At 36.0% G+C, this 12925-nt stretch overlaps 1 protein-coding gene across 2 annotated transcripts in view; it reads left to right on the forward strand.

Moving 5' to 3' along the window:
* The window catches only part of adgrl1a (adhesion G protein-coupled receptor L1a), a 149076-nt gene that overhangs the window by 45496 nt on the left and 90655 nt on the right, over positions 1–12925 (forward strand). For both annotated transcript variants that reach the window (XM_026215329.1, XM_026215336.1), the window contains exon 2: positions 11899–12065. In XM_026215329.1, the coding sequence (XP_026071114.1) occupies positions 11996–12065 (70 nt within the window). In that variant the 5' untranslated portion in view covers positions 11899–11995. The remainder of the gene's footprint in view (positions 1–11898; positions 12066–12925) is intronic.

Raw genomic sequence — 12925 nt, forward strand, 5'->3', positions numbered from 1 at the left:
ATGTCGTTTTATTGTTCACATTACATTAATGAAAATGAGATTTTGCAGTACAGTGAGAATTGCAGAGAAGGAATGTGCTTATTTGTCATGAAAATGGTTTCAGTGTAATTTCTTCTGGTTTGGTGGAAATATATTCTGAACATTTTTGTGACATATTTTGCTTAATTCACCCACATTAGATTAAGTTACATAATATTTGCTGTCAAATGTCCTTCTGCATTATGTCCAATATACATAAGCAGGGTGGTGCAATGGTACAATTATGATCTGATGGTATTAAATACTTTACATGCCATAGTATCTCCATGAAACTGCAGTGTACTTGAGAAAACAGTGATATTAACTTGGTTTTGCGAGATTTACCGATTCTGTCTTGATTCTTCTCAGACACTCATTTGCCTTCTCTTTAAGCACTCTCTTCTTTTATATATATATATATATATATATATATATATATATATATATATATATATATATATATATATATATATATATACATATTCCTGCTCCTTTTCTCTGCTTGTTCTAATGTCTTTCTTCCCCCCTCCTGTCTCTTCTGCACAGTTTGAGATGAGGTCGCGTTCGCTCTCAGCTGCACCTCTCTGTCAGAGCCAGTAATCAAACGCATTCTGCCTGATACATGGCCCATTACAACCACTCTCATGTTCCATTTGCCCACCGCTCGCACAATGGTGTCATTATGATGGCGAAAAACTAGCTGTGCTACTGTAGCCGCACACATTGCTTAACACAGTCAGCACACCGAATGAAGGATGTGCAAGGATTGTTGGCATTGAAAATAAACCCGTGCCCATCTTAGCCGACCAGCATACATTTGTGTCAGTATGAGCTACACTGTTAGCATAGTTAGCGTAGTGAATGAAACATGAGAAAACTCGATGCATTACTGCTTGTTATATAGAAATGTTTTGTAATTTTGTTTGTTTGAAGATTCAGATTTGTTAATTTGGCTGAGGAAGAATGTATGATGAGCGGTTTGCTTGTGCTGGATGTGCGATGTTCTATCAGTGTTGTGAATTGAAGTTTTTCTGTCACCTCAGAATCAAAGAAAAAGAAAACACAGGGAGAATGTAAAATGAAGCATGCGGAAAATGTTTTATTCTTCCTGATTGAGCTAATTAACCATAAACAAATGAGTTAAAATGAGTACAAATAAAACCAGAAAGCCATGGTTACTATACTTAACTGCAAATTAACCATGGCTTTGCTACACTAACCAAAGTTTAACCATGGAATTTGTAGTTAAGCTGCAGTTATACAAATGGTAATCAATATGCCAAAGAAAAAAATTCAAACAATTAAAAAAAATTCTAAAATTTTACTACAATAAAACCATGACTAATTTTCATAGGGGAAGATTTCTGTCCTGTTATTTGTATTTAATTTTAAAACCAGAAGTGATGCTAAGACCCCAGATGATGCTAACCCTGAATCAACAAACAGAACTAACAAATATTGCTACAAGTGTGATTGCATCATATAATACTTGCTGTTAATAATGTTCATCGTCTGGTTCCTGTCATATGCACATAATCTGACAGTCACCACTTACAAGCTACTACTAAATAACGTAGAAACGTAATTTTCTGAAAAGTTGCTTTGTAATGATTTGTATCGTAAAAAGTGCTATACAAATAAACTTGAATTGAATTGAATAGAAGTGCGGGTGAAGGCCTCTTCAATTGCAACTTGCTAATGCTAAGTGTGAGGCAATTATTAAGTATTTGGAGTAGATGTGCTCATTCTAGGCAGTATTTTATTAGGTGAACATTGAGATAAACAAGTCAGTGTAATGCAAGTCATCAGTAGTTTTTGGTAAGTACTTCCTGGATACGTATTTATCTTTCTTTCTTTTTTCCTAAAAATAGTTCTTTAGAACTACTCAATAATATACTGTACATGATTTCAAATCTACAAACATGAACTAAAATTCACAAACCTCTGATTTTGAGATTATATGGAGATCATTGTTAAATTTAAACCTTACGTTTTTTAACTTAACTTTAGACCTAGCCATTATCTGTAACAGCTAGGCTAGCTAGCTGTCACATTCTCTTGCTAAATGGTTGCAAAGAGAAAAATAGCTTCAGTGATTAATGAAATGCACAGATCAGTGGGCAGCAAGAGCCACTTAAGAGTAAACCTGCAAGGCAGTGGTTTAAAATTTTTTCACTTAAACAGTGTAATATTAAGGAAAGGTTCATAACACTGTAGCTTTATGCTTTGCGTCCTGATGCATTCGTCAATGATTTTAAAGCAGTCATATCATATGTTTTTCAACATTTTCCTTGGTCTTGTGAAACATTGCTCTAGCTTTCAGATCTCTCTCCCCAGTAAACTGGTTTCATTTATTGATGCCAAACTGCAGAAGTGACTCTTTCTGAAATCAATGGATTTCAGATTTAAGAAACTCCAAGCTCAATCTCCCACGTGTATTTGTTAGTTGCGCTTACTCTTTGTTTCAAAACTACAAACCAGGATTCATAATAAATAAAAGATGGTCATAGAAACTTTGAAATAAATAAAACAAATGTGTAATGTATTACATATACATATTACATATAACATCTCAGTTTAGTTACAATTGAAATTCAACCTTAATTGATTTAAGATGTTGATTCAGATTCTGTTTTAACAATTAAAACAGATTACTAATAGATATTATTTTTTTTCCTTGTTAAATATCCTATACAAGTTTCATCTGAAAACTGCTAATTCAAATAACATTTTCCTTCTTTTTTAATTAAATCTGGCAAAATTGAGCAGCACATTGTATTGCACATTTAGTACCTCATAAGGGAAAAGGAAATAGACTTTAGCTATGGTAAATAATGTAAATGTTGGAGGTTTTATTCATTTGTGGATCTGCTTCAGGCAAACTGGTGTTTCTTTTAGTTCTGACAATGTAGTCTTGTCAAGACATAACAGAACTTTTGCTTTTCATAAATTATGTATATTATTATTTTTTTCTAAAAAAAAAAAAAAAAAAAAAAAAAAAAAAAAATATATATATATATATATATATATATATATATATATATATATATATATATATATATATATATATAAACTTATATATACATTAAAATGATAAATTATACATTGCTCGAAATGTTTAGACGTGCACATTACTATGATGTTTTCAATTTTATTTCATCATAAAGCCAAATTAAATGTTTTGCCAGTATCATATGTCAATCATGTATATATATATATACACACACACACACACACACACACACAAAATATATATTTTGAAAGGTAAGGAATCTCTTACTGGTCTAAAGTAGGTTAGGTTTTGGTGAAAATAGTGTAAAACCTTTGCTATTCCCCAGGGAGCAGTCTGATGCTTTCAGGAGTGCAGTTTATTGTGGATTATGCAGAGGAATTATTGAGCCCCACTCCATAAACGCGAGCTTAGTGACAAATGAGACACTGTCGGCTGGAGTGCCAATGTAAATTGCACCTCCAAAACAGGGCTGGGGACCATGATGCTTGCTTATGGGGAAAATTAGAGTAATACGTCTCTAGAAGCTTTGTGTCAGGCTGAGCGTAGGAAACAGGGAAAGGGAGTAATTTTATACATGTATAGATGCCGGTGTTCCACTTCCTGTCTGTAAGATGCACCATGGAGCATATGCTTTATTACTGTTGATGTAAACGGGCGTAGGACGAACCACAGTGTCAGAGTAGATTTATAGATCAATTATGGAGATCAGGAGCTAATTTGGGGCAACGCACCAGTCCACCATACCAGTCTGCTGAGCTTTCACTGAATCACCTTACGCATTAGACAGGATGAATACATTGGACACAGATAAAGCCCTCTGTCAAATTTGGTGGAAAGATTGAGGCTAACACACCCTCATTATTCAGTAATCCGATTCATAGGCGTCAGCTAATGAGGGATTTTTTGACATGCATAACGACATCAACCTGAGCAGCCCAAATTGTCCTTTTACCAAATTTGCATCTCATTAAATTGAATTTACCGGTGACTGTCATAATTTTGTCTGGTAAAACAGGAGTTTGATGGTACAGGGCATAGAACGATATGGAGACTTACAGGGATGGAGGTGTGCGGGAGACAGCGGTAATGATATTTCATGGCATGTCTTCAGATTTTAAAAAGGAAGAATGTGGCGATTATCTCCATTTGAGAGGCGATTACTTTAAAGGGGTCAAGAGGCTAATAAATGAATTACATCTCTGGAAGCTCAGTTCCCAGTCATGCGCTTATGTCTCGGACGACTAATTGTAGGAATTTAATCTAGCGTTCCTGACCGGTCCGAGTGAATGATCCGGCTCTCTCCGCTCTCTAAAAGATGAAGCTGCTGTCATTATTCTTGCATTGTGCTCGCCTGAAAGCCGAATAACCACAAAATGCCTTACCGCCACTTACGAGATAAGCATTAGCTAAGTTTACGTAACGCTAATGTAGCTGCTGATAACCACAAACAGGGAACCACAACATTATTCAGAGGTAAACGAGAGAGGGAAAAACCCATTCGAGGAAATTCACTAAGAATTAATTGCTAGTGCTGATAGCAGTGTTTATTTGTGTCCTCTGTTTGCGTTAGCATCCTATTTACTGCGTTACATGAACTATGCTAATTTGCTAAGAACGCATTTTCTGACTTTTGAGTGCAAGGTTGTGAAGGATGTATGTTCGAGCTGAAAATAATGACAGTGATGTAATTTACACATATCCACAATATTTTTAACGTAATAGCTGTTTTTTACTATTATTTTTTTTTTTCAGCTGTCGGCTGATTTCCAGTTTGTTTTGCTGCTTAATATTGCAAATTATTATTTAATAGTTTAATAGGTTTATTGCACACATAATTTTACCATTTACTGTACTTAGTTATTTGTCTAGTCATTTACGTATAACTGCTAACGAATTTGAAGTTCAGAAGTTGGACTATCGAACTAAATATTGGAAGATCAGAATATATATATTCACAGGAAATAGCTATACTTTGCAAAGGGCAGTATAAATATAAAGCGTAAATAGTGCAACTATCCAATTGATATAAATAAATAAAAAACTCTTTAAGCCATAAGATTCACTTTATTGTTTATGTTGCATTTTCCATTGCATTGCATTGCAAAAATTCAGTATACAAATTTTTTGTAGATTTTGCCAAAACTAGATACTGTTTTTGTGCTGATCTTATCCGGCATCATTTTCCACTTTATCTTTCTCTAACATAAGCTTGCTTTGTAGTGGGCAATTGCCTCTTGCCTCAAAATAAATGAACATACATTATCGAACGAGGCAGTGAGTGGTTCTGAGCAACCTGCGGCATGTGTAAAATAGATGTATGGCGCGTCGTGCTAGATGAGTGTGTCTGCTAAGCAAATAGATAATAATGATCGTGGTGATTATAGTAATGATCTAATGTAACTGGATAATTAGGTTATTTGCCTTGGAACAAGGCTGTCTCCAGATAAATAGATGTTCAAATGCACATAATTCATTCATCTTCCTATCTTAGGTTTTTTTTTTCTCTCTCTCTCTCTCTCTTGGTCCATTTATAGTTAAGAGTTTGTTCTTGTATAGCTCAGGAGTCTTAAAGAACATAGAAGAAGACATATTGATTGATGTTAACTGTCTTTTTTACAGCTATATCAATTTTAAAAAGAAGTTTTTAAATATATATTTTTACAACGATGGCATTTTTTACAGTTAGTTAAATTATAATTATTATTTCTGAAATGCCATTACATTTTTTAACCATTACACGTGCTAATCTTTTCTTCTTCTTTTTTTTTGTAGTAAATACATTGTAGTTTTTATTAAAATTTTGAATCTGTTTTTGCTTTTATATTTTCCATTTTAACTTTGCCGTGTCATTTTTAGAAGATTTAGTTGTTTTATATGTTTTGATTAATTTTATTGCACTTTTAGTTTGAGTTTAGTCACTTTTAGCCTTAAAGATATTAAATTAAAATTCATTTATGTTTTTGATCCTATTGCTTAATCTATTATTAGTTTTTCCCCAAGCTTCAAATATTTTTTGACCGCATCATTTTTAATTAAAATATCTTCTCCAGTGATTTAGTTTCTCACAGCCAGCTTTAAGCTCCATCCAAACAACCAATGGATTGAACCAAGCCCATCTCTACATGTTAGCCTTTCTCAATAATTCATTTCACTTGGTTTTACTGTATGTCCCATTATGGAAGAAAAATCTGTCACTACTTTTGTCTCATCACAACTTTAAGAAGAAACTTCCGTTTATTATCCCTTTAATCTCATTGCTGACTAGGAGAAACAGTTGAGACATTAAATAGATTACATACAGTAAGTGATCTCCTTTTGGGATCCTCTGGATAAGAGCAAGAGCATATCCACCTATCCCTCTGCCTGTCCAATACTTTTCACTGGAACAGCAACACTGATGATAATGGCAGATCAGATCAGAGCAAAAGGCCAGTCACTGCCCTAAGGCAAGTTCATAGTGAATACCCACGCTGCACTGCTCCCCTCTCAACCAGCACGGGCTCACAAGACCGCCTGCTGCACCTCTTTCTTTTGCTTTTTACTTCTCTCTCTCTCTCTCTCTCTCTCGTTCCCATCCATCCTAGCTGGAAATGCAGGAGAGCCATTGTGCAAGATCAAAAGAAAGAGGTTGAAAGACATTTTTTTTTACTTATTAACAGCTACAAAAGCAAGAGGAAAAAATAGAGACAGAGGTGCCTCCCAGGAGAGGAGCATTTTCTGACCATTAGTAACATGCAGACAGCAGGAGGAAAGACTCTGTGAATACTTCCATGTTTGTTTTCTTTTTTTTGTACCTCCCAGACTTTGATGCTTTGTCTGGCCCACACACAAGTGGGCTGTTTTTCTGTTGTGGCCGATTTTATTGGTCAGTCCCTTCTCTTGATCTGTGTTTTTATTTGTATTTTTTATTTTTTTTTGCTGAGCCACAGGAGAGGAGGGTAAATATCAGAGAAGGTCATAGGGAGAAGAGAGGGAGGATGGAGTGATGGCTGGAATGACGAAGGAGAGGGTAGGAAGAGTGAATGGAGGAAGCAGAGGATGTGTACACTGCTGGACGATTGACAGTGACTGCAAGAACTTGAAATCTGAAACTGATCATTTTTTAAAGAGCCCCTGAAGTCAACTTGATGATTCATCTTGTATCTGTAGTTTTTCTCCAGTTAAATGCTCTGGATGAGAATGTCCTTCCCCCTCACACCAGCTGCTTGAATAGGATTAGCAATCAGCATGTCATGGTTCACAGCTGAGACCTAAACTTTTGGGGTCAGTAAGTTTTTTCTTTCTTTATTTTTTAGAAATGAATACATTTATTCATCAAAAATGTGTTGATTGATTAAAAGTGACTGTAAAGACATACAAAGTATACGTTTCTTTTAAACGTTCTATTAATCAAAGAAAATAAAATAAAATAATAATGTCAAGGTTCTCACAAAAATATTAAACATTGCAACTGTTTTCAAAATTGATAATAATAAAAAATGTTTCTTGAGCATCAAATCAGCATATTATAATGATTTCTGAATAATCATGTGACACTGAAGACCGGAGTAATTATGCTGAAAGTTCTGATTCGCATCACATTAATAAATAACATTTAAAAATATATTAAAATAGAAAACTTATTTTAAATGGTAGTAATATTTCAAAATATTACAGTTTTTACCGTATTTTTTATCAAATAAATATTTTCTATAAATAAAGAGATTTATAGATAAAATAAAAAATAAATAAATAAATGACCGACCCCAGCCTTTGAACACTAGTTTGAACACTAAACTAAAGGTTATTGACTATTTAAATGTCCTACTCAAATGTAAAAAAAAAAAAAAAAAAAAAAAAATTGCCTCTTAATCACTTTTTTTTTTTTCTCAAATAATCAAGGCTGCACAGGAGAGTAATTAACAAAAGTATATTATTTATCTACTTCCAATGATCCATTGAAATTCTAATGAATAAAATCAAGTGTCGCCTTACATGATTTCTCACAGAATATTCTGTTTTACTTAGTAAGTCTTTCACACTGCAAAAGTTAAATAAATTGCAAATTTGGCTCAACCCAGCTTACCACACATAGTCAGTGTTTCTGCTACAATATTTTGAGTGTACTGGTTTGATCTACATTATAGTGCAATAAATCCTCAAAAAGTAGCAAAACCTGACTTTACATGTTTGTGTGTGTGGATTTTCCTTTTTTTGTTATTGCCAATCTATTTTTCACATCTATGACTTGGGAAGATCAATGAAAAGAGTAGGCAGAGGGTTATGAGGATCAAAGCGAATCCCTTTAAAGACACACACACACACACACACACACACACACACACACACACAGGTTAACGTCCCAATAAACACACAGAACAGTCTGTCTGTTCTTTCTGAATGCACAGCAGGGGCAGCATTAGCTCTAATAATTCAATGCATTTCTGTCGTTTTTTTTTTCCTTTCAGCCCTGAAGGAAGAGCAGCCTCCAAGAACAAATGAAAGAAACTTCCAGACTGTGATTTATTTCATTAGGCAAATGAGATGTGTGAGCCCTCTGGCAGTACTGACTCGAAACTGTCCACTTTCTCTCCCTTGCTCTCAGTTCCTGAGCTTCTTTATACCGTCGTATTTCTCATTTAAACGTGCACAGAATGGACAATCTTGGCATTTGCATGTTGCATGTCCTGCAGTGGGCCGAACATTCACGTCCATGCATATGCAGTACGTCACATCCAATCAAGCTCTGGAATGACTGGAACTGAAGTGTTTGCCAGGGAACAGCTGTTGCCGTGTTAGTGCAGAACAAAATGCAAAATGGCCGCCATTCAGGGCTAGCTTTCTAACTGTACCTGACTGGCGTCAAGTGTGTGCCCGGAGCTCCTCTCAGTTATTTTGAGTAAGTGTGATGTGAAATGGGCCGTACAAAGCCAGAAAACATGGATCTGGTCAGAGCAACTTTGGACATCTAGCTTCAACAGAATAAGTATATTTACAGTACAGTTTATTATTATTATTATTATTATTATTATTATTATTATTACTGCACCAAGATTCTCATCAGACTGTTGCTAGTTTACCTGAAAAAGAAAACTGAGTTTTGACTAATTTTGGAATTCTGGGACCAGCTTGGAATGCTGGTGTGCTGGTGGATCTTTTGAGCGCTGGTATGATCCCAACAAAGTTCATGTACATGTTACGTATCATGTGTGTTCATAATTAAACAAAGACCAATTATGCAATTCATTTTAACAAGTTACTTTAAGAAAAAAAAAAAAAAAAACATGATGCAGGTTACATGTTTAATGTTACAGCAAAACCCTTGGTGTTAAACAAACCCTGCTCAGTTTTCATATGATCCCAATCCACAGAGTAAAAGTAACACTGAAGAAGTGTGGCAGTTAGTAAACTCAAGTAGAAAAAGTCTACAAGTGATGATTGACCATTAGTGATGACACAGTTAACAAGCATAACCACTGAAGATAAGAGGAACAACAAGAACAGATAAGCAGACAGCACAACACAGCCTTAAAATGAAATCAACTGCAAATTAAAGCAGTTTACCTTTTACTATGTACACTTTTTGGAAAATAAGTGACTGACAGCTGGATTTTGACAAATGAATTCCCTTTCAGTCGGTCACTCTTAACGTCATGTCGGTGACCAGTGAAATTGGGATATCGCTTCGATAGACCAATGTACAGTACTTCGAGTGTAAACTAAACGAGCCAATGCACATTGGTATGCAATTATTGCATCCAGCTGCTGCTGATCACAGCGCGAGTATAAGAAGGCAGCAGGTGCAATGCATACCAGCTTTTTGCTTCGGAGCTGAGCGGTAGTATCATTCTGCACAAAGGTGTCTACTGTGAACTACGAGTTCAGCACTCTCGGAAGCTTTGTGTGTTGGCGAGACGGCGCTTCAGCGGTGGTTGTTCCATGTGGAGTGGGTTGCGCACTTCAGGCTGCACTACCTCCTGTCGTGTTGCAAGCAGCCAATTCCCCTGTGTGCCTCAGCACTAAAAGAGCATTTCCTAAAGAGCAAATTTCTCTAAAAGACCTTCATGGTGCGTATTTGTAAAGACGACAGATCATCCTTATAAGGATGCCATTTCACCTGTACGTTTCTGGGTGCAGTCGTTACCTGGCAACGAGTGATGGTCACGATCACTGCCTCATGTGTCTGGGCATCAGAGATGGCAGCTATGCTTTCCGGGGCCGCCGAGATGGTAGGGCTCGAGTGGAATCCTCCACCGTGTGACGAGACACATGATTGGTTTCTTGGGGTGGCCCGCACTGCATTTTTCTCCTTACACACCTTAACGGATGCTATATGTGTATTTGCTCCCAAAAACTCCTTCAGGAAAGATGGGGCCTCTGCAGCATCCCTGTTCCAAGCGGAACGGTTACGTTTTCCCAGTGTTATCCAATCTCACCCAGTGAGGTAGCTGGATGCAATAATTGCATGCCAATGTGCATTGGCTCGTTTAGTTTACACTCGAAGTAGATTGGTCTATCGAAGCGTTATCCCAATTTTGTCGGTCACTGACGTGACGTCTCTGTTCCCTCCTTCATGGAATGTATACGTAACCAAGACATTCTCAGAGTAGCACTCTATTAGAATAACAATTTTAAATTTTGAACTTTCATTATCAAGAGCTTTTTATTAGTAATAACACTTCTCATAACCCCCAATATTGAACGATTATGCTGTTATTTGAGATTTTTCTTTGTTTTCCTGAATATAAATGTTAAAGTTTTGCATTCTATACAAGCTCTTTCAAACTGATTTGTGCACAGATCTTTTAAAACAGAATATAAGTCTTTCGAAACCATTCACTGGTTTGAATTTTTATTTGTTTTATTCAAAACTTCAGATGACATTGATTACTAATAATAATAAAAAAAAAAACTTTATTTTTTGCTTATGCTGGATTTTTCAACAGGTTTTAGCCAACTAACTGTACCTATTGAGCTGACATTACATGGCCTCAGTCTGAACAATTAATTCAGATTCATATTTGAACACCAGATGTTTTGCTATGTTTATGTGGTTACTACTAAATTATCACCGAACAGCAACACAGAATATTTGTGTTGGACAGGGAACAGCTGTTGATGTGGTTGTGCTAGAACAAAATGGCCGCTATTCAGCTCTAGCCATCTACCTGATTTTTCTCCAGTTTGTTCCTAAGACTTCTCTCAATTATTTTGAATAACTGCAGTGTAAAGTTTGAAGCGGTAAACATGGATCTTGTCAGAGCAACACTGGAGGCATCTTTAATTTTACACGGATTCTCTTCAAATATTTGCTCAAGTGTTATAAAAGTTGACATAAAAGAAGAAAAAAATATCTTAAAAGAGGACTTGGTTACTCTAGGAGTCTGGACACATTTTGGAAAGTAACAACTTACATAGTTTGAATGGTTTCCATATTTCTGGCCACAGTCTGATCAATTCATTCGATTCCATATAAAAGCATAGGTTTCGTTTTTGTTTACTTGGTATCTACTAAAGTACTGGCAAACAGAATCACAGAATAGCTGTGTTGGACAGGGAACAGCTGTTGCCGTGTTAGTGCGAGAACAAAATGGCTGCCCTTCAGCTCTAGTCGTCTAACTCCACCTGACCGGCGCCAAGTGTTCGCCTAGAGCTCCTCTCAATTATGTTGAATAAGCGCAACATGAAATGGGCCGTGCAGAGCCAGAAAGCATGGATCTGGTTGTAGCAATAGCGAGCATCTCACTTTGACATATTGAGCAGAATTACAGTGCACTACCGCTTTTTTATTGAGCCACAGAAGGGAAAGGCCGACAGTAAGAATTTAGGTCCTGCTATTAGTATTGATCTTTCTTTCTCATTTGTCTCTGTCATTCTCTTCTTACCAGGTTCTCCGTCAGTGAGAGGGCGTGAGGGAAGGAGTGCCCCGCATCCAAGCGCCCGCTGACCCGCACTCCCCCCACCACACCTTGCTCCGTCCACAGCATGGCTCTCTCTCTCTGGATCCTCTTTACCTGCACCATCGCCCTGAGCAATGTCAGCCCCTCTACCCAGGGTTTGTACTCTACCTACTCTTCTTCAGATCTTTGCACAGCAAGCTGCATAATTTGTTGTTGATTTCTGGAATTTCTAATGTCATATTACGATAACTTAAGGCTACGTACTGTACACCAACACAGATGCAAGTGCTGGGCCAACACATCAGGAATTTCCCTTCATGCATACATTTTCTGTTACTGTAGCACTAACCTCCATACTCAAAGGGTGATAGAGAAGCCTTCTAATATCTTTGCCATTAAGACAGATCTGTTAGTCCTGAAAAGTTTATCTTTATTCTGACTCCTTGAAAGAGAAAACTGACTATAGTTTTGGAAGTATTCACTCACTTGCGAAGACTATGTTTAAAGCCCAAGCCCAATTATCCGATTGATAATTTTATTGCATGCATATCCATTTGTTTCACTTCATTTAGTAGTTTTTAGGAAATTATAAGTCAATAGCAGTAGTCCGTGAGTAATCATCAGCGATACCTGACCTAACAACCTGAATTTAAAGTTAACAAACTTAAGTTCTCTTAAGGATTCCATTAACATAAGTTCGAATATAGGGTTGGGTTCATAAGACCGATAAATCAATTTTAATTTCATTTTGACAAACCATTGATTCTTAAATTCCAGCATCAATCTTTTTCGTTAATCGATGTTGTAATTTAAGAAATCAATACTGTTACCTAATGCTGTTTTCGCCTTCTGTTTTACTAATACTTTAGTATTAGTATTAGTAATCTATTTAGTAATTATTATATATTCATATTTTTACTTATCCTTTAAGTGATCTCATTTATTCTTAATTTAATTTTAAATAAATATGTCCAAAAAAAAAAAGAAAAAAATCCAATAAGTTAAGGACTACAAA

Source organism: Carassius auratus, chromosome 3 (assembly GCF_003368295.1).
Source record: "Carassius auratus strain Wakin chromosome 3, ASM336829v1, whole genome shotgun sequence".
Classification (NCBI taxonomy): Eukaryota; Metazoa; Chordata; class Actinopteri; order Cypriniformes; family Cyprinidae; genus Carassius; species Carassius auratus.